Source organism: Anopheles moucheti, chromosome 2, assembly GCF_943734755.1.
Source record: "Anopheles moucheti chromosome 2, idAnoMoucSN_F20_07, whole genome shotgun sequence".
In the NCBI taxonomy this organism is placed as follows: Eukaryota; Metazoa; Arthropoda; class Insecta; order Diptera; family Culicidae; genus Anopheles; species Anopheles moucheti.
Window position 1 is genome coordinate 69,487,099 of NC_069140.1, and position 22,603 is coordinate 69,509,701.

Sequence of the window (22,603 nt, forward strand, 5' to 3'; positions counted from 1 at the left end):
AGGTTTACTATCACAGTGAAATGTTGAAATGCGTTGTTTTGGATGGTCATAATGGTGGGCTGGGATAATTTTATTTTTAAAGCGGGGTCGATTTATGGTGACAGGGTCATTGCAGTTGTATTAGAGATGGTTTTCAAGAGTTCCAGCTCCGATCACTCTAGTAATGTAAAGCCCTCTAGGATGCCAGAAGAGATGAGTAAGTCAGTGGAAAGTGCCTCTCATAATTTTTAGAACCTTCACAATCTATTATTCTGAGTTTTTGAATAATAAAATGAGTTTTTCGTATATTGAAGTACTCTGCAATTAAACCACATCCCAGGAAGGAATAACTGGAAGTTTAAAGTGTCGAAAATCCCATTTGCAATGGTCCCTAATACAAAATTCTACTCTACAGTGATTCGCATTCGACGTTTATAGGTTAACATGCATCCAGAGTAAATGGATTGGGTATGAATCGAAAAATCATTCTGATGCATGTATAATCAAGAGAGAGTCCTGAAACCAATGCCAAAACCAAGCCCTAGTAAACAGCTTGCCATATGCATGTCCTGCCATCGTTGCTGGGTAGTGTTAAAATACACATTCTCTGGCGCATGTTTTCGCTAGTAAATCTGTAAACCTGCCCGTTAACTTGAACTACACATTGAGACGGGAACCATATGAGGCGATATGTGAAACAGCTTATTACACGTTGAGCCCATCGGCTCCAACTTGTTTCTTTGCTAGTTTCGCTGAAACATCAATGCCTGTGGCGTTCTCCGAGCAATACTGGTCCAGTTTGTCTATATGCCGGACTTGTTTTTTTTTTAATAACCTGTGTAACTTTCGGGAAAAATCGTTTCAAATATATAAATCAAATTCTTCAAATCATACGCTGCGTTATACATTTGGAAAGTCTCTAGACAAATGAAAAGATGCAATATGGATTTGTAATTCGTTACACATTTTTTCAAATTCATCTGAACTGAAGCAGAAAGGAAAGTGATAATAAATACTTGTACAGAACGTGGTACGCGGTTCTCGACTTACGCAGATTCGGAGATACGCGGGTTTTAAAAATTTATAAACATTTCGGGAATTTCTCTATGCAGAATTCAATTATTAATTTGAAAAATACGTTACATGCCATTATTTTCAAAATTTATTTAGCAATTTTAGTAGCATTTTATTGTAATTCTTGAAATAAACGTATATATACCAAAGTGATTCGTAATGTAGAAATGATTATTCGATCCCTTAATACGACATTAAAACTATGTTTAAGATGTTTCATCTCAGAGATTCGTAGATATTCGATACGTGATACGCGAATTTCTTTGGAACTTAATATCCGCGTTATCTCGGGTATCCACTTGAATTAATAGTCGGTCTAAATGAATAACAACCAATGCTTTACATTCTGCTGCCATCTGGGTGCCTACAAGTTTATGTTGAGTTGTGGTTTTCATCATAAACGTAGTGATTAAATAATTATGACTTGCCTTGAGCATTTCCATTCGACCGCGATTTGGCCTGATAAATAAATTATAATTTTATGCTCGTTTCAAATTTACACACAGCACCATTTTTTATGAGTAGAAGTTTCCCTATTCTCCCTGTCAGAAGTGGTCTGTGCGTCAACGAATAACAACAAACTGTTGAATCGTCAAAACAAGTCGCAGCTTCGCAAAAAGTTATTTTTCTGCGAAATTACATTGTGCAAAGACTCGGAAGTTAAATTTGATAAGCTTCTTTACGAAGAACCCACTACGCACACGAGCAAACGTAAACTAGTAGGTGACCTAAACAGTTCTAAAAGACTGCCTGGCGCTGTGAACATTTGTGCAGAAATGGACGAATTGCACATCGATCATTACGGTGAAGTAATCATTTGTCCCTACAACAAGGCCCATGTTATTCCGGCTGCACGTATTCAACGGCATTTGTTCAAATGCAGACGCCAATACCCGAATGCAAACATCGACATTTGTTGCTTTAACCGTGCGCACCACGTCCCGCAAAAGGACTTACAGCAGCATCAGAAAAATTGCCCTGACCGTGCAATAATTGAGGTATGCAAGTACGTCATAGAAGATGGTACTGCCAGCTTGTACAATCCTTCACCGATGGAAGAGCAAGATCCGGGACAGCAAGTTGCTGCGGCACGGTACAACGAGCAGGATGAAAACTGGGATGATATGGACGCTCCACGCTACGATCCAGAGCAATACTGCAAACAAAATCCCGTCGTCCGAAAGACTATGCACATGACACCATCCGAGAAACGGAATTTCCGAGAGAAAGAACGCATTCGTATCGCTACGTTGAACAAAGCTATGGAAAGCAAGGGTTCGGCTTTCGGAGCTTCTAAGTAACACTACCAAAACTATTACAAACGTTTGTTATTTTTTTATAATGGAATAAATAATTTGACAATAGATAACAAAGTTTTAGTAAGGTATTTGGGATATAAAAACAATTATTTTCATATTATGTTTGATCCTTTGATGGTTAATAAAAAATAAAAATAAGTTTATTATTTGTTACTTTTCTTGCATTACAGTGTTGAATTACGTTCGATGTTTTAATAGAAGACGTTGGCGAGTTTGTAGATTGATAGTTTACGATAAGCGAATCATGGATGTGATTTGGTTTGTTTCAATCGACGTGATCGTTATAGCCTGTTCCATACAGCTGTGTAACTGTGGTATTCTAGAGCTGTGAGCCAAAGACTCAAAATGGATTCAAAGCATACTTGAATGAAGTGATACAAAAGCCTTCATTATGATTTTTTTTACTTTGCATGGAAGTAACTTCAAAAAATGTTATCTACCTTCACTCTATGATGCTCCGATGCTCTATGCTTCGATTCCAGAGCACCGACGATTATGCAGGAAAAACTACGTTCATGTTAGTGTTGGATGCGACTTGGCAGATTGATTGACAGCGATATTGCGACCACCGAGGTTCATTCCATGGTGGACATTAATTATGCTTTCCGCGGTCTTGAGGAGGTCGTTAGGGGCGCGAAAGGAAAATGTGCAGGGAGCACCTTGCGCCAGGCGCGAGTACATTTCGCTTGAGCGAGCCTGAGCGCCAGACCAATTGGATGGAAAGGTTCCGGCATTCTGCAAAGTGGCCACTGTTTGTTCGAAACTGTGTCTGTTCCTGTCTCCTTTGATTGGTCCATCTAACTAGAACACTTTGGAGAATCCCACAGCCAAAGATGAGGAAGAAATTAAAAAGGTCTCGATAAGTTAGCATAAGTCGGAAATGGGTGATGACCTCGGGATATCATATGCCCAACCATAAAAAAAAACAATTTTTACGAGGTAGACCGAGTCGCCAGAAACGCCCAAGTGCCAGCGGCGGATCAAACGGTAGGCGGTGTAGGCGGTCGCCTAGGGCCTCACCGTGTCGGGGGCCCCAAAAAAATGGTGTAGTAGCAACTTTTCACTTTCCATATGCAAAATTTTCCTCTTCCTTTCGTAGAAACTTGGTGAGCGAGAGTGTAAATTGTTCAGTTTTTTATCGGAAAATGTTTGCCACTTATTTTTGACGAAATTGTTGTTCAGACTATTAATACGGTTAGATTAGTGTTTTAAGATGTAGAGAAAGACAATTTATTATAGGACTTGTAAATTGAGTTCACCAAGAAAGAAAATCTACAGCATTTCGAATAAGGAACGATGTAACAAAAGAATAAATATCACTGTAAAGTTTAGCATTACACAAATAACAAAACAATAACTCATAAAGTATAAAAAGAAGCTAAAAGAAGTTAATTTCCACTGCGAAATTATGCACTATCCGTGAAATTATCTTTCCCTCCACATTTACTACTGCTGAAACTGCTGGCAACTGAATGTGCCGAATCTAAAGCCGTGTTTAGCTTTACTGTAGCTGTAATCTGTAGCACACATGCTTCTTAAAAATAGAACCATGCAGAAAAATAACTATTACATTATTTAATGAAAAAATCATCATGCAGTACTTTGTTTTTAGTATCTTTAATTTCATCTTTTATTAATACATTCCAGATTTACTTGATTGGTGTAACAAAGTACATGTGTGATATTTGCCATTTCACTAATTCGATGTAAAATATTATTTTTTTTATCCGAGAATACGCGAATTTCTATTTTTAGTTCCAAAGGTACGATACAAGATAACGAAATATGTGTATAAAGAAATAAGATAAAGAAATAGGTGTATAAGAACGGCTGCGATTAGCCGGACATGTTGGAGAAATATCCAACAAACCGAACAGTATCGCCATCTGACGGCATCGAGGCTTCAAAACGAAACACTAACTGTTGTGGTGTGATTTACTTTTTGCTGCCCTTTCCAGTAGGTTTGCTTTCCTTCGCTGCACCTCCACGTACTCCGGGAGCTTTGGATTTGACATCTTTCCGTTGGTGAAGCGTTGGTTTCTGCTTGTGATCACCTTGTGCAGGATCATCCGTACGGAAGCCGACCGTTTTTTTCGTCGAAACGGGTACATTGTCGTTGTTGTTTTTGCAAATCTGTGCCGCCCTGACACGATCTTTGCCATCAGCAGTCGGCTGGTTGGTAGCGGGTTTGGGACCGTGGGATGGACGACCGGTACGCCACGGACGACGGGTAACAGGTCTGGCCGCACTGACACGATCTTTGCCATCAGCAGTCGGCTGGTTGGTAGATTCGTTGTTGTCATTTCCCAGCATAACGCAGGCGGGTTTGGGACCGTGGGATGGACGACCGGTACGCCACGGACGACGGGTAACAGGTCTGGCCGCACTGACACGATCTTTGCCATCGGCAGTCGGCTGGTTGGTAGATTCGTCGTTGTCATTTCCATTTAAATTCGTCTGTTGCATCTCATTCGTACTTTTCCCTTTAGTCGAACCCAGTTTAACGGAGTCGTGTTTGGGACCGTGGGATGGACGACCGGTACGCCACGGACGACGGGTAACAGGTCTGGTCGTTGGAGCGATTGCAGATATAATCTGATGAGGAACACAGCTGAAAGAGCTGAAAGAGCTGGACGATTTGGACTCATCCTTCAGGCTCATTTGGTATGCGCAATCGATACAACGAATTTCGCAAATGTGGCACAATCGACACGATTGGGAACAACACGATTGGGAACTTCCATCGACACGATTCGGAACTTCCATTGTGTCCAAACCGTAGAAAGATGGCGTTTTTCCATTGGGTGCCGGCCCCAATTTGGCCCCAGGCCTTTGTAGAACTGTCAAATAGTGCAGGATTTGCTTTCCTAACAAGTTTCAGTCGTCGTAAACAAATTCCTTCACGCTTCTTTGCAGCCAATCAACGAAATGAAAAAGACGTCAATCTGTTGTGGACACTGCTCGGGTCACTATATCGGACGGTGGAAGGTTACGATATCGATGCGGTGCTAAACTTCGAGAAGGATGATATTCCTCTGAAGGTAATACAGAAGCTCGAGGAGCGTGTCTTTACCAACGAAAACTTTGATCCGGAGAAGGTGAAGGCGGCGTCGACGGCTGCGGAAGGATTGTGCAAATGGGTCATTGCGATTGCAAAGTACGATAAGGTAGCAAAGGAGATAGCACTCAAGAAAGCAGCATTAGCTGAAGCTCAAGCGAGTTATAATGTAGGTTCTTGAGTTCTTTTTCCGGTTATCTCACTACACCACATTAGCATCCATTAACAAACTATTGTGTATTATTTCTCCTAGTCCGCTATGACGATACTGAATGCAAAGCTGGAACAGCTACGTATCGTCGAGGAAAATCTTGCGGATCTCCAACGTAAGCTGGACGAACAGATTGCTCAACATGCAAAGCTGCAAGCAAATGTAGAGCTGTGTATGAAGAAGCTGGAACGCGCTACGGAGATCATTACCGGTCTGGGTGGTGAGAAGGATCGCTGGCAGACGGCGGCAGAAACGCTGGCACTAATCTACGACACGCTCACCGGTGACGTGTTGATTGCATCTGGTATCGTTGCGTACTTGGGACCCTTCACGATGCAGTTCCGGGCACAGCAGATCGAACAGTGGATCGAACGGTGTACGGATCGTGGAACCATCTGTTCCCAGGACTTCCAGCTCGTGAACGTACTGGGAAACCCGGTCGATATTCGGGCGTGGAACATCTTCGGTTTGCCAAGTGATGCATTTTCGGTGGAGAGTGCTATCATCATTCAGTAAGAATTGACCAGGGGCTTTGGGAATATTTAGAGAATAGCGATCGTATTTTTGTATCGATGCGATGGTAAGACTCGAGATGTGAAGTGTAATGTGTGCTCTTTTTCCTCTTTTTAGCAATGCTCGACGCTGGCCTCTGATGATCGATCCCCAAGGGCAGGCTAACACATGGGTACGCAATATGGAGAAGGCGAACCGTATTTGTATAATACGTCTCTCACATCCTGACTATACACGCGTACTGGAGAACGCCATACAGTTTGGTCTACCAGTGCTACTGGAGAATGTCGGTGAAGAGATCGAACCAATGCTGGAACCGATTCCTTTGAAACAAATCTTCCGACCGGGGAGAACAATGTGTATCAAGCTGGGTGACTCAATCATAGAGTACAATGATTCGTTTAAATTTTACATCACAACAAAACTCCGTAGTCCCCATTACTTGCCGGAAATAGCGGTGAAGGTGACGCTACTCAATTTCATGATCACCCAGACTGGACTGCAGGATCAGCTGCTTTCGATAACAGTGGCGCACGAACGGCCCGAACTCGAGACGGAAAAGAACGCATTGATCGTGTAAGGGCGGAGAACAAGCGGCAGCTGCAGGAGATCGAAGACAAGATCCTGCAGGTCCTCTCGTCCGAGGGTAACATTCTCGAGGATGAAACCGCTGGATCGGTCCTAAGCTCGTCGAAAACGCTGGCCATCGAGATCAACGAGAAGCAAATCGTTGCCGAGGGGACCGAATGTCAGATCAATGCGGCCCGTATGCAGTACACGCCGATAGCGGCCCACTCGACGGTGCTGTTCTTCACGATTGCCGACTTGGCCTGCATCGATCCGATGTATCAGTACAGCCTGAACTGGTTCGTAAACCTCTTTACCGCGACTATCGACAATACCGAGAAGGTGGATGAGGTACCAGCCCGCTTGGAGGATCTTAGGACCTACTTTACGTACAGCCTTTACGAGAATATCTGCCGCAGCCTGTTTGAAAAGGACAAGATACTGTTCTCGCTATTGCTGGCTACGAATCTGCAGCAGGATGCCGGCCAGCTCGGGTCGCCCGAGCTGATGTTTTTGCTTACCGGAGGTGTTGGATTGGACAATCTTGATCCCTACCCGCCAGCCGTTTGGCTACCGGACAAAAATTGGGATGAGATCTGTCGTTTGAAGATTTCGCCCCGTTGAAGGAACATGTGGTTCAGAACTGGAAGCGGTACTTTGACGACGATACACCACATGAGGCATCCATTCCGGAGCCGTGGAATTCCACGGTGACAGCGTTCCAGAAGCTGCTGGTACTTCGATGTTTCCGGGCGGATAAGTTGGTTCCCACGATCGTGTTATATGTGGCAGGTAGGTGAACAGTTACCCTATAGGATATCGGAGATTTGATTATTGTAGACTGACTGTTCCAATCAATCAAGCAATCAATTCCAGAAACAATGGAACCGAAATACGTGGAACCTCCGGCCTTCAATTTGGCTGCATCGTACGACGAATCGAACTGTTGTGTGCCATTGATCTTCGTGCTAACACCGGGTACCGATCCGATGGCCACGCTGATAAAATTTGCTGACGCCCAGGGTCTGGGGGCAAATCGGCTCTTCTCACTATCGCTCGGACAGGGTCAGGGACCTATCGCAACCAAAATGATCGACGAAGGTACCAAGTTCGGCAATTGGGTTCTGCTGCAAAACTGTCACCTCGCCCAGAGCTGGATGCCGACGCTAGAGAAGATCTGCGAAAGCTTCCAACCGGACACAACGCATCCCGACTTTCGGCTCTGGCTAACCTCCTATCCGACGGAACACTTCCCGGTGGTGGTACTACAAAATGGAATCAAGATTACCAACGAACCACCGAAAGGTCTACGCATGAACGTGTCGCGCTCGTTCATGAGCGATCCAATATCCAACGTCGAATGGTTCGAGGCGTGCAAACAATCGGCCAACTTCAAAAAGCTCCTGTTCAGTCTGTGCTTCTTCCACGGTGTCGTGCAGGAGCGGCGCCAGTTTGGCCCGATCGGTTGGAACATACCGTACGAGTTTAACGAGACCGATCTGAGCATCAGCTTGACGCAGTTGCGAATGTTTTTGGACGAGTTTGAAGAAGTACCGTATGTGGCACTACGCTACCTAACCGGAGAGTGTAACTACGGTGGCCGTGTAACGGATGATTGGGATCGTCGGTGTTTGAATACGCTTCTAGCAAAGTTCTACACGGCGCAGGTGCTGGAGAACGAGAGAACGGACACTTTGTTGGCCAATACGCTCAAGACACAGGTATGTCGGTTGTTAGGTGTAGTACATCTGTAGTCAGTAACGCCATTTTCTTATCGGATTCAAACTGAAGGATCGTACCGTAAGTATGCCAGGTATTCTTCTGGTTAATTCCCACAGTACCTCACTGATTAGTAAATATAGGTGAAATACATTTAAACTGCCTTGACTGTCACACACTGGAACTTTAAAACAATTTACTTTTCAATGTTAAGTAACTTTATTATCTGAATTTAATGCTACATTCCCAAAATACCCACCATTAGCATTTGCTGCAAATGAAGATAATGTAAAATTAGGTTAAATTGCCAAACCTGGTTCAAAAAATTTTAAACAAAAATTGATTATGTTTCATTCTACTAATTGGCTAAATTTCCATTGGATTTCCACATTCAATTGACAATGGTAGATTCTTGAGGATTTAAAGGTTTGTAAAAAATTGGAAACTGTTTGATTTTGTTTTTAAGTTTCATTAAATTACTGTAACCAATTCTTGATTTTCTAAAACATTAACGTAACGTAAGTAGTCTACTAATTGAGTATGTTATTCTCGCACAGAACACATCAACCGGTGTGTTCAGGGAAACTCCTGCCGAGCTTGTGATTAGCGTATCGTCAAACATTTTGAAGCTTCTTCCGCCAGAGTTTGATCGGGACGCCGCACTGGAGAAGTATCCGACCGACTATCATCAGGTAACTCGTCAGTTCTCGCACTGAGATTTCTCTCGATTACAGGAATGTTATATACACGATACTCCCTTATCTTCTGCAGAGCATGAATACGGTACTGGTGCAGGAGATGGTACCGTTTAACAATCTACTCATCTGCATCCGGGGTAGACTCCAGACGGCTCGCAAAGCCATGCAGGGTCTTGTCGCCATGTCACCAACCGTGGAAGAGGTGGTCAGCGCGATACTGGTCGTCAAGATCCCATCCGTCTGGGCGAAGCGTTCCTACCCGAGCCTGAAAACGCTCGGCTCGTACATTGCGGACTTTATCGCGCGGTTAGAATTCCTGCAAAAATGGTACGACGAAGGCCCGCCAGCAACATTCTGGGTGTCGGGCTTTTTCTTCACCCAGGCATTTTTGACCGGCGCACAGCAAAACTTTGCCCGCAAGTACGTCATACCGATCGATCTGCTAGTGTTCGATAATGGGATAGGGAAAAGGGCAGGATGGGATCTGCAGGAGTCTATACCACGCGTTCTGTTTGATACCGTGCCATACGTGAGTACTGCATAAGATGGTAAGATTTTCCTGCCGCTAAATTCATATTTGCTCTTTTAGATTCTGCTGAAACCGATGAAAAAAGACGATTTTGTTCCGCGGCACACGTATCGCTGTCCGGTATACAAGACAGCCGAACGGCGCGGTACGCTTTCCACGACGGGCCACAGTACTAACTTTGTCATAGCGTTGTTGCTAAATTGTGATCCCAATGTGAAACCGGACCATTGGGTTTTGCGTGGTGCGGCTATGCTTTGTCAGCTTAGTCACTAACCGGTTTCAACGCACAGCACGGAGGAAGAAGCATGAAGTATAAAATAGGCTCCTAATGCTTTTTTGCCCCTTTCTGCGATCAATGACGTAGGGGATTTTCGTTTAATGAGGGTTTTTCAGAATTACAAGTCATTTTACAAGCAAATTAAGACATGATACGAAAATAGCACGATATACATATTTAACAAAAGCAACTTTTTTACGTCTAATATATACAAAATAATTCAATTTTTACAAATATTTCATGGATATCTTATTAAAAATGTTTTGAGTTGCAAAACATAATATAAGCTACACGTGTACTGCTACCGTTCCGTCGACTCAACAATAATAAAGCACCAGGCACCGACTGATAAAAATTGAGGTTGCAGCACTAGAAAACAAAATTCATCGCATTTTAACTAGGTCGTTACGCCAGGAATAGTAGTTGGAAATTATCACACAGGGAAATCAACCACCACCACCGAATCAACCACCGAAACGGGAAATCAACCACTGATCAGATGCTCTCACTATGCGGCAGATCTTGGAGAAGATGACGGAACAGCAACTCTATTCTTTCCATCTCTTCAATGACTTCAAGGCCGCATACGATAGTCAGGTTAGCCAGATAACGGTTACGACGCAATGAACTCTGTTGGAATCCCGGACAAACTTGCCATACTAGTACGAATGATAATGACCAAAGTCGCTAATGACCAAAGTCGACCAAATTTCGGGGACCATCTTCTATAAGTCAAAGTGATAGACTCTCGTGACAGCTAGAATTTACGTTTAGTTATCTTCCCAAACGTTGGAGGACTCAATCCCCTCCTTTTCTGCGCTGCGTCACCATCTACTTGGGGTTGTCAGGATCATCAAGTGGCTTCGGATCATACCCCATTGCAAGAGCAAGGTAAATTGATTTGAGTCAAAGAAACTATTAAAGTGAGTATAGCGGCGGATCAAACGGTAGGCGGTGTAGGCGGTCGCCTAGGGCCTCGCCGTGTCGGGGGCCCCAAAAAATTTGTGTAGTAGTAACTTTCCACTTTGCACTTTGCACTATGCAAAATTTGCCTCTTCCTTTCGAAGAAACTTGGTGAGCGAGAATGTAAATTGTTCAGTTTTTCATCGGAAAATGTTTGCCACTTATTTTTGACGAAATTGTTGTTCAGACTATTAATACGGTTAGATTAGTGTTTTAAGATGTAGAGAAAGACAATTTATTATAGGACTTGTAAATTCAGTTCACCAAGAAAGAAAATCTACAGCATTTCGGATGAGGAACGATGTAACAAAAGAATAAAAATCACTGTAACGTTTAGCATTACACAATTAACAAAACAATGGCTCATAAAGTATGAAAAGAAGCTAAAAGAAGAGAAAACAACTTGCAATATAAATATAAATATAAAAAAGGTTACTTTAAGGTTAGGTTACCACGGAATTTAAAACAAAATTTAACAAACAGAATGTAAAGAAATTACCATTAAAATTGAAATTTATGTAAAAAACCAGGTAAGATAATTTGTTATAACTTTATTAAAGCCTTAGCTGTCTTCGCTTGACTTGCATAATTGCCAAACATTTTCAGTAAAAAATTAGCTATGCATCATAGGTATAGTACAGTGAAGATATATGTTCTCGTTGAAACAGATGTGATTTAAAACACACTTTTATTAATTTCAACTATTCGACAACGTCAATACTAATTCACCTTCTCTTAAGAAAATGAAAACATATTACTAAAGGGTGCACTCCAACTCATTATTGCATCATTTAATTGTTGACGAGTGCAAAGCGATGACATAATGGCAACATGTGTCACCGTACCCTTTTTAATTGTCACGAGGTTCACGTTAATTTCCATTACGAAATTATGCACTATCCGAGAAATTATCTTTCCCCTCCACATTTACTACTGCTGTAACTGCTGGCAACTAAATGTGCCGAATCTAAAGCCGTGTTTAGCTTTACTGTAGCTGTAAACTGTAGCACAAACGCTTCTTAAAAATGGAAACATGCAGAAAAATAACTATTACATTATTTAATAAAAAAAACCTTCATGCAGTACTTTGTTTTTAGTATCTTTAATTTCATCTTTTATTAATACATTCCAGATTTACTTGATTGGTGTAACAAAGTACATGTGTGATATTTGCCATTTCACTAATTCGATGTAAAATATTATTTTTTTTATCCGAGAATACGCGAATTTCTATTTTTAGTTCCAAAGGTACGATACAAGATAACGAAATATGTGTATAAAGAAATAAGATAAAGAATTAGCTGTATAAGAACGGCTGCGATTAGCCGGACATGTTGGAGAAATATCCAACAAACCGAACAGTATCGCCATCTGACGGCATCGAGGCTTCAAAACGAAACACTAACTGTTGTGGTGTGATTTACTTTTTGCTGCCCTTTCCAGTAGGTTTGCTTTCCTTCGCTGCAGCTCCAGACCCTTTAGCGTTCGTGACCGATATGCGAACTTTAGTGTTCGTAGCCTCCGGCCCACCGGCACTCGCCTTCTTCCCGGGTCCTCCTTTTTGGGTCATATTTTTCGCACCCGGTCCAGTAGCTGCCCTGGAGGTGGCGTCACCTTTCCCATGGTTCGATACTCCACCACGTACTCCGGGAGCTTTGGATTTGACATCTTTCCGTTGGTGAAGCGTTGGTTTCTGCTTGTGATCCCCTTGTGCAGGATCATCCGTACGGAAGCCGACCGTTTTTTTCGTCGAAACGGGTACATTGTCGTTGTTGTTTTTGCAAATCTGTGCCGCCCTGACACGATCTTTGCCATCAGCAATCGGCTGGTTGGTAGCGGGTTTGGGACCGTGGGATGGACGACCGGTACGCCACGGACGACGGGTAACAGGTCTGGCCGCACTGACACGATCTTTGCCATCGGCAGTCGGCTGGTTGGTAGATTCGTTTTTGTCATTTCCATTTAAATTCGTCTGTTGCATCTCATTCGTACTTTTCCCTTTAGTCGAACCCAGTTTAACGGAGTCGTGTTTGGGACCGTGGGATGGACGACCGGTACGCCACGGACGACGGGTAACAGGTCTGGTCGTTGGAGCGATTGCAGATATAATCTGATGACAGCTGAAAGAGCTGAAAGAGCTGGACGATTTGGACTCATCCTTCAGGCTCATTTGGTATGCGCAATCGATACAACGAATTTCGCAAATGTGGCACAATCGACACGATTGGGAACTTCCATCGACACGATTCGGAACTTCCATTGTGTCCAAACCGTAGATAGATGGCGTTTTTCCATTGGGTGCCGGCCCCAATTCGGACGGGTCGTTGAAGCAGGTTGGCAGAATTGATTTTGCCAAAGGTTCATTCTTTTGAGTTTTGTCGCCACACTTTGGACAGCAGCACTCGATTGACAGCCACTTCAAACAGGCCTTGCAACGTTCACAACATTTGAAATATTGCGAAAATAAACAGTCGGAAGTAGTCGTGGGATCTTCAATCGCAACATCATGCACGACTTGCCGCATCAACGTTATCGTTCCCACCACTTCATTGTCGGCGTCGTGTACGAAAAGTTGCTCTTGCACCGGTGAACCATCTCCGGCAGCGCAATCGAAATCATTTATATACGCGTCCTTCAGATGAAGTACGCCCTTGTAAACGAATCCAGCGGGAATCCGTGGAATCAACACGAATCCTTCAGGTACTTCACTCAACACCATCATGTTGAATGTGTATATTTTCTCTACTCGTAGGCTAAGATTGTTTTTATAAGTGGCGGTTCAAACGTTAGGCGGTTTAGGCGGTCGCCTAGGGCCTCGCCGTGTCGGGGGCCCCAAAAAATTTGTGAAGTAGTAAAAGGTACAAAGGTACTCCGCGAATTAAGAGCAGAGTTAATTTATAAATTGTGCTATAGCACAAAATCTAATTAAAAAGGTAAAAAAATTATCGAAAATATCTTATATTATATAAAAAACAATTGTTTAGGTTATATTGTTAGGTTATATAAAACAATTGTTTCTATTTGACTAGCTATATCGGCCCGGTTACACGACTACGCAAGAAAAGTATGCAGTGCACTCAAACTCTTTCTTTATCGGCGCGGCATCCTCAGGATGTTGAAGCCTACCATTATCGACTTTTTTTACTTTATTTACCCGTGGGATAGTTAGATGCTAGAATAGAAACCATTCTTGTTTTCACTTCCGTAATATTCGCCAGCTATTGCCATTGCGATACTCGTGGAGTGGTATTCTTTTCTCTCACCGATTGTACCGTGAAAATGACTTGCCTGCGTGTTTCGGAACAGTATTGTGGAGGAGCATTGTGCTTAGAATTCCGATTGCCACAATTTTTGCAAGTTTGCAAGCCGGTAATGATGTTATAACCGACACAATCTGTCAGTGTACTACGAAATAGCTAGCATTGTCATAGAATATGAGTGAAATCATATTGCAATCATTAGAACTCTCTTTTCCATTTGATATTACAACCTCATGGTTCTTAGAATACCATTTCTGACCATTTTCTGACTTTTGTTCCAGTATCGCAGGGGACCAACGTAGTGTTAAAAATGTGAACTATTCGCAGCAACCAGGAGGGAAATAATAGTAGAATCCAACTCCGATTGGACCACCTGAAAACTCTTTGGAGACCCAAAGTGAAAAGGATTTGTTATTTCGCACGCATTTTTAGTTAGAGCGGCGATGACGCCAAGCCTATCAGGCTAGTTGTCATAAACCTATCCGGTGGATATATTTAAAGTCATCAACGAATGACTTAAATTTATCAATTGCAAACACCGTTTTTCTGAGAGAAATTCAACATACGCGGCACGAAGATGGGTCTTCTTTTTGAATCGTAATTTCGTTAAGAATTTTAACTATGCAAAAAGGCAAAGGAAATACAGTCGATAGCCGAGATACGCGAGTAATGAGTTCCACAGAAATCCGCGTATCTCGAGTTTCCTTTGAAATATTGTTCATATGGCGTATTAAGGGATCATATACCTATTTCCATATTACGTAGCCCGTTCAAAATTGATATGTATACGTTTATTTCAAGAATCACGATAAAATGCTATGAACATATATAATTAATAATTGCATGTAACGAGTTTTTTAAATTTACATTTTAAGCCTGCCTGCACGCTTGCCTTTTAAGTATACACGAAATTGCACCAGGAATCGCGAAATGCACGCGGAAATTCGAATTATGCAGATTTTTCCCAGGTTACAGCGGTCCGCAATAATAGCGTATCTTGGGCACTGCCTGTACGGCCATAAATCAGTGATATTTTGTAACTTGGGTAGATTTTTCTATATAATGCCATCTGTTGGAGAGTAGCATCACTACGGTTTTCATGCTCGAATTTGGTTCTCGGCTCGAAACTCAGTTCGTGCTGCCTCTTCGGTAAACTTCGACCGTGTTCGGCTTTCAAAAAGTCGTTTGACATTTACTGGGAAGAAAAAAAAACCTTCAAAACAAGGAAAGAAAAACCAGAAGGACGACGACGAAGCAGGGACAGAAAAGAAAGAAAAGTCAGCACTCCTCGAAGGGGGGTGGGAGTTTTTCCTGCTGCATTTTTGTGAAAATTTGCGTAAAACCAGCGTGAACGGAAAGTGGAATCGCATCCGCATCAATCCATCCTTCGGCGGCAATTGTTTTTCAAAGCTCGCAAACCGTTAAATTTGGCCTCACCATCAACATTTGCTGCTGTTGGGGTTTAGTTAGTTTATTTACTAATTTTCAGTTGTCCCTGGCCAGGCGTTGATGCGTTCGGTGGGGGTTTACCATCTCCTGCGGGATTCTGCTAGCGATAAAGTTACAGCCAAACACGAAATGCTACCGATCGGTTTGTTTTGAGCAAAAAAGGTGATCGTTTTCCTTGTTTGTGGTACCATTGTTGTTGTGGGTGTGTTGGTCTCAGAGGTGTTACGGGGTTTTGCTTTGTGTCGTCCTTTACGCAGTGTTTCCCCCCCTACATCTTGTGCTGCATTTCCTAACTGGGGTATGGAGACGCACAGTGGAAATGTACCTATTGCAACAATGCCAAGGTAATGTTATTGTTTTGCTTTATTCTATGTTGCGATGATTTCGAACAAACCTGATGCTTTTTATTCCTCTTTTCAGCTCGCCAGATGAGATCAAACAGGCGGAACATTTGCTACCACAGGCCAACGAATCGTACCAAATACAGCAGGATAGTTCCCCTTGGATTAAAGGCACCAAAGAACCGCTCAGAAAATGTTTAATGTGTTTGTTACCCTTCGAGGAGCTCAGTTCGATCGGAAGCGAATCGGTGGAGGAGTTAAAACGGATAGTGGATAATATTTACAAAATTGCCAAAATAGAGGTAGTGTATTTATGTTTGTATTGCGACTGTTTACGTTGCATATCGTTGTAATAATATTTTTTCTTTTTGTTATAGGTTAAACCAGCTGATGGGAAAATTGAACCCCTGTGCAATGGATGTCGTGCTAAATTGGGCTATGATTATGACGAGGATGCGTACTTCGATATGTTAAGCCAGATGTACAACAGTGAAGCACAGTGTAAACCACCCACAATCACAATGCACAATGGTATACCGGTGCACGTGGCCGTACCGTGCGAAGCGAATCCGGAATCACCGACATCGGGCTCCGGTGGACACTACATTGATGCCGCCTGTGGTACATTCGTTGTAACCGAGCTCGGCGTAGAAGCGCTGAATGCTGACAAGGATGAGCTGGTGTGTGCCATCTGCTCGAAAGCTTTCAATTTCAAGTCCACTCTCCGGTTGCACATCCGCAGTCACCATCAGACGGCGCCACGAGATACGATCGAGCTGCCAAAGCATCCGCGCAAACCGCGCACGTACGAGTGTACCGAGTGTAACCTTAGCTTCAAGCTGAAGTACGATTTCGACAAGCACATCAGCAGCCACAAGAAGCCAAGTATGCACCAGTGCGAGGGCTGCTTCAAGCTATTTAAGCACAAATCCTATTATCTGATGCACCGGAACTTAAAACGCTGCAAGGCACAGTTTTCGATCGATCTGACCAATCCACTGGACCCGTTCCTAGCGGGGGATGTTCCACAGACCGTGGGAATGGATCTGCCACGAGTTGCACCTTCCACCGGTCGGCGGAAGAACGGTACGGCAAAAGATCGTACCAGCGGATCACCTTCGCTCGGTTCCGTGTCGCCATTCCCATTACAGTGCACACCGGAATTGGGATCTCTCACGGACTGTGGCATCAGGAATGCCAGCTAAGGTATTTTTTGCATCGTAAGTAAGACTTCCTGGCACATTCTGCGATTACAGTAGGAAGGTGCAAAACACGCATCTGTAGGGGTGCTTTGGCTTATGGAAAGGAAGGCGGCCCGATATCGGTTCCTAGCGGGTAACTTAGTTCTGTATTTGTACATAGATTAAGCGAATTGGTGATTCATTGCTTGCCGATTTTCACAATCTAATGCGTGAATAATGGAGATACCATTTCCAAACAATAACGTTTTGTTCAGTGTCATATAACGCAACCGTTCCAAAGAAATTAAACTTGCTTTAGTCGATCGATGGCCATACCATAGGGAAGGAATTAGTCTGCTTGTGTTAGATTAAGTTAATGTGTCGATACCAAATTATTAGTGTAACCGATGAACAACATTTCAAAACGTAGGAAAGATAGGTATTTGAATTTTTTAACCCACCGTGAGGTTTTTATTTTATTTACACAACGATCTTTGTTTTTTATTTGTTTGGACCATAATTTTCCGTTAAGTTTGTACGTACTCTATTTATTTGTTAAATTATTCGAACCAAAGCAATCAATTTCGCTAGTCGCTTCTTATGTTAACTTTGGTGTGCAGCAGAGACAGGGCCAGTACTTTTCTCCGGTTGATTAGGGGAAAAGGACCACCACTTCTTTCATCTTAGTGTCTACGTTTGATATCATGTTTCTCGGTGTGTTTGCATGAATGTATGAAGGGTGTTCACAAAGGGTGGACATTTTGCAAGCCCTATGTTAGGCGTAAGGTAGGGATAAAAAATGAGCAGCAGAAGTTCATGAACTATGGCACGAACTGTCCATATCTATGTCAGTCAGCTAATTTTATCAGACTTAGGATGTAAGTATGAAGTGTGCCATGTTGAATTCACCAGCGTTACATCAACTCTTTATCGTCTTTTAAATCGTAACGCGAGTGAAGCAAATGTTATGATTATGAGCAAACATCTCGCTCGCGTATCTGCGAGTGGCTAGGGACAGCAGAAAGTTCGTAACTTAAGCTAGTTGTCATTTACTTTAGTCAGTTGTGTGATAGCGAAACGGTGTCATCTTTGCTCTACCATGTTTCTTCCTACATGGCATAATAATATGAATTTTCTTACCAAAACCATGTTTAAAATTTATTAAGGAATTTGTAGATTAAATATTAGTTTTGACGAGACATGAAGGTGTCCCTAATGCCGGGGATGAGTGTAGCAATCTTCCATACGATCCCTTTCTGGGTGGGATGACCTATATTACGGTTCCAAGTTGCTCACCATACGCCCGTGCGGTTCGAGTTATTGTGATGAAGCTGGCATATACGAAGGAATTTACAATTTAAGACTATAGATGTATAAATGCTTAAATCGCGTACGCATGATAAGAGAGGGAACCGATTATTTAAGGAACAACTAAAACTATACCAATTCGAACTAAAAGGCGGAGGTCTAGTTTATATGTTTGAATAACCTTTTTAATTGCATTCGGCACTGAAACTGATGCAAAAGTTCTAGATGAGAAATAAACTAAGAATGGGAACTCGTACCATATTCATTCAAAAGTAAACACCCGATTTAATGGAACAACACTATAAAATTCTCAAATATTGTTTTCCCCGAACGAAAAATCCACCATTTATTTGTCGCAAGCCCTTGTGACGGGAGGTGAAAAAGTATCTTATTTATTTACTCTTTGTACAGTACCCTTACTTAATATATTTATCCATAAACTTCTTGTGAAAATCCGAACGCAATGAATCATTCACGAACTGGTTCGACTTCTTTTCCGGCTCAGAACGGGCACAATTTTTAAACACGACATCATCATCCCAACGCCGTTTTACCTTCATTTCTGCTTTGGCGGTGGCGGAGTAGTTCAACAGCGGATTTCCCGACAGTATGTTTTCCATCCGGATTCGTTCCTCTTCCTGCTGTTTGCTTCGTTCTTTTTTTGCCGTCTCGGCCGCACGCTCTTGCTTAATTTTGTTCAGCTCCGCCAACAAAGCCGCCGTATCATCCTCGTCCGAATCTGTGTCTGAGTTTTCGCTATCCACTGGATCATCTGCATCGAGGTTTTGTGGTGCCTCCAACTTCTGTCGCTTGGTGCTACCGCTCACACTGCCCGAACCTTGCTCCAAAGCGCGGCGTGCCGTCGGAACCGCCGATCCCTTGCCTTGTTTGTTATCGCGTTCACGCTTTTCGAGCTCCTCGCGGAAGTCCCGGTTGCGCAGCTCTTCGCTGGTGCTCTGCCCTTGGTCGCGGTACTTTAGCTTCGTGTGGCCTGGCAGATCTCGACTACTGTACTGTTTGGAGAGGGCGCTCAGATCCTTCTCGCCCCGGCCACTACCACCGCGTGCGGGATCAAACGTTGGGCGTGCAGCGGTCGTCATGGTCGGTAGTTTGGTAAATTCTTTTTAATGGTAAACTATATCCAGCACACTTAAATATTTTGTTTTTACGCTGGATAGGTGGTGCGATTGTTTTGGGAGTGTGACATACAATGTTTTCTTCTTCTTCTTGGCTTCTTCCATGTAAACGTCATTTGTGCTGTCAAATTAGGGGTGAAGGCTGCCATTTGAATTAGACCGAGAAATGGCGTTGAGTTTGGTGGTCAATACAAACTTTTCAGCTATTTTACAACATTTCATAAGTTAATTTTTATCAAAACCACCTTTAAATAAACCACAAAGCTGGACAATTGTTATTGAATATCGTTATAGTTAATTTGCCATCAGATATGAATAGCCGAGAACGTCAACGTGTTGTGATTTAAAGGAGATTGGAGCCAAAAGACCCACCAAAGGATAGCGAAGCAAAAATTAAGTGGCTCATTTGATGGCTTGGTGGCTTTTGTTTAACTTATAATGATGTTTTACTTTTTTTTTTAATATTTAATTTGTGCACGTGGTTTTAATTATCATTTGGTTGTTTTTGATCGATTGCTTACCGATATCAGCATGAAAGCGTCACAGGATAATCAACCAAAACATGATCGGCAATGGAGAACTGGTTATTCGCGCATTTTTATGAGAATTTTAGAAAGTGTCTTCGACAGACACAATTGAAAAAACAGAAGTGAAGACCAATCGAGATGATAGTTCGTGAAAAAACTTGAAGAAATTGATAAAATCACCATCAAAAAAGAGTAGTCGCTTCGTTTTATCAAGCTTTTCACATTGCAAACAGTTATATCCATTCATATCCACACGATAAATTAACAACAGACAAGTAGCGAGTTGTTCGTGAATTAGCTGACTCAACGTGCGCCATCAGCTCGCGACACGGTGTGCCAACCAACTTCAACTAGCATTCGATGACTGTCGGCGCCGCATTGTCGCGAACGTTGCGTATTTTTATATGCGAGAACCTTTTGCGTGCAGAAACTTATCCGTTGATAAGAGAGCAAGAGCTTGTAAAATATGGAATTACTACCGTCATTGGAATAGTTCTCAAGTAGGAGTGCAGTTAGACGAAATTAGCGGTCGATTTGTTGGCGCATCCGGTACCATCTTGTCAATAAACTTCAGTCTACCGTTGCCAAAACCCAATACCAGGACGCTAGTGTGTTGTTGGTTGTAGCTGGGTGGCCGAAGTAAACCTATTGATGTTGGGAGGTCATCGTTCACAAATGGTGTACAGCTTTCGAAGCACCTGTGATAAGATAATCAATCAAGAGAAAACACACGATACCATTTCTTGGCCTTTTATTTTTCTCACCTTTGTTATCGGGTGTAGGTGCGCGAGTGTGTACGTGTTGTAAGTTCTCCAGGTATTGAAAGTGACTGATAAGCTTTCTTTTCTTGGCGAAATAGCAATAGCGTTCTTTGGGCAATAGTTGCAACTGTGATTCTTCACATTCCGGTCATCTTGATCTAGAGTCACGCGTGCGGGTAAAGTGTTGTGATGCCTTGGGGCTAATGCAAGGTTGATCTTGCGAAAAGATAAAAGTGAACCGCTCATAAATATCCCAACGTCAACGGTCAGAGTCGGTGGTCAGATTCCGGATATAGTTCCAGCCCAACACCAAACGTCGATGTCGATCATCTTCGGTTCGGAAATGAAAGCAATTTATTTGCTGTCGCTTGGTTTGATTTATTTCTGCAAACCCGCTACCAGCCTCGGTAGGTGTAAGTGCCGACCGTCTGCGGATGCGTTGTGCCACGTTAGTAGTACAACACGTTGACACACCATCAACAAGAACGTGAAAATCGGCAACGAGTGGCTTCAACGTGGTGTAATTCAATTTTTCAGAAGAACCAAACACTACGCTGGCACCGGTGGAAAATTACAAAACCAATCCGTACTGTTTCCGGTTTACGTGGATGGGCCCGAAGTACAACAAGGACACACCGTACAAAAACCTGAGCTGCGACAACATCCTGAAGAAGGCGAAAGGCATCCCGTGTTTTCATCCGCTGGTCATAACGAGTGAGTATGCGGTCGCCTCTTCGTCTTGCAGCTTGCCTGCACATTCCCCATGGTTGGAGTTTGATTTTTTGGTGGTCACGAATTGGGGTTTTGTTTGAACTCCACGCTAGAGTGGAATGGTTCGCTTTGCTGACTTCGTATCGTGTTTACATGCTCCTTTTTCGCTATTCTTCCCGAATCTTGCAGACAACACTAACGTACCGGACACTAACTATATGTGGGAAGAGTACAGGGATAAACCGTCCCAAATTGCCTGCCGGCTAGTACGTGGTGAGGTGTGCGCACGGTACTCTTACCGCTACAATGGTGCAAGTAAGTGTCGGCCTTTTACTACTTTGTTGCTTGAAACAATTCGTACTTGAAGAGCCTGCGGGCGTAGAGCATTGCGTCACATTTGTGCCGAGAGTCTGATTGTGGGTGTGTGCGAAATTTTCTTTCACAGTTGAAAACATTACCTACATGTGCGCTAAACTTAACGTGGACAATGAATCGTCTACCTCGTCTAGCTGCTTCAAGGAGGACCGGCAAGGGCGGGAGATTGAGGTGTGCGTGTGCGAATCGGCCGCTGGACATACGCCGTGCAACCGATCGGCGAATGTAATAGCGGATAGTGTTCCTGTTGCGCCATTGATGCTGGTAGTAGCCATGATTCAGCTGTTACTAATAAAATGCTTACAGTTGCGGTAGTGTATACACGAATTCTAGCTTGTATTTTCGGTTTTTTAGGAAAATATTGTTCACTATTTCGCTGCCATATTGTATTAATCAAGTTAATGTGTTGTTTTAGATTCTCATACAGTTCGAATCAGTGGCCGTGGTTGTGTTAGCGATATTGATAACGATAGTGGGACAGGAGCAGTCTGGAAGAAGTCAGAATAGCAGTAGAATGGACGAGTTGCGTTTGTTCTTCATAAGAGCATCTAAAATTGCTTGCTTTGAAAATTAGGATTTCCCTTATATTATTTGTTTGGAATTTGTGAGTTCCTGCTGGGATTTGGTTCCGGTCAACTGCATGCAAA

At 42.9% G+C, this 22,603-nt stretch overlaps 4 protein-coding genes and 1 pseudogene across 4 annotated transcripts; 4 read left to right on the forward strand and 1 right to left on the reverse strand.

The window, feature by feature from the left end:
- The first annotated feature begins 1,651 nt into the window (after positions 1-1,651).
- LOC128297840 (gametocyte-specific factor 1 homolog) lies at positions 1,652-2,493 on the forward strand. The gene has a single exon (XM_053033543.1). The coding sequence runs from the start codon at positions 1,830-1,832 to the stop codon at positions 2,352-2,354; it is 525 nt and encodes a 174-aa protein (XP_052889503.1). The 5' UTR covers positions 1,652-1,829; the 3' UTR covers positions 2,355-2,493.
- Positions 2,494-5,593: 3,100 nt separating this feature from the next.
- On the forward strand, positions 5,594-10,593 carry LOC128296896 (dynein axonemal heavy chain 7-like; annotated as a pseudogene).
- Positions 10,594-15,916: 5,323 nt separating this feature from the next.
- On the forward strand, positions 15,917-18,655 carry LOC128309342 (zinc finger protein 649-like). The gene is made up of 3 exons (XM_053045699.1): positions 15,917-15,960; positions 16,037-16,259; positions 16,335-18,655. The coding sequence occupies exons 1-3, from the start codon at positions 15,917-15,919 to the stop codon at positions 17,160-17,162; spliced, it is 1,095 nt and encodes a 364-aa protein (XP_052901659.1). The 3' UTR covers positions 17,163-18,655.
- A 121-nt stretch (positions 18,656-18,776) lies between these two features.
- LOC128309343 (protein CWC15 homolog) lies at positions 18,777-19,641 on the reverse strand. The gene has a single exon (XM_053045700.1). It carries the CDS (start codon positions 19,544-19,546, stop codon positions 18,863-18,865), a length of 684 nt encoding a protein of 227 aa, XP_052901660.1. The 5' UTR covers positions 19,547-19,641; the 3' UTR covers positions 18,777-18,862.
- Positions 19,642-21,028: 1,387 nt separating this feature from the next.
- LOC128298200 (uncharacterized) lies at positions 21,029-22,276 on the forward strand. Its single transcript, XM_053033946.1, has 4 exons — positions 21,029-21,277; positions 21,408-21,584; positions 21,771-21,896; positions 22,027-22,276. The coding sequence occupies exons 1-4, from the start codon at positions 21,190-21,192 to the stop codon at positions 22,269-22,271; spliced, it is 636 nt and encodes a 211-aa protein (XP_052889906.1). The 5' UTR covers positions 21,029-21,189; the 3' UTR covers positions 22,272-22,276.
- Positions 22,277-22,603: the final 327 nt, after the last annotated feature.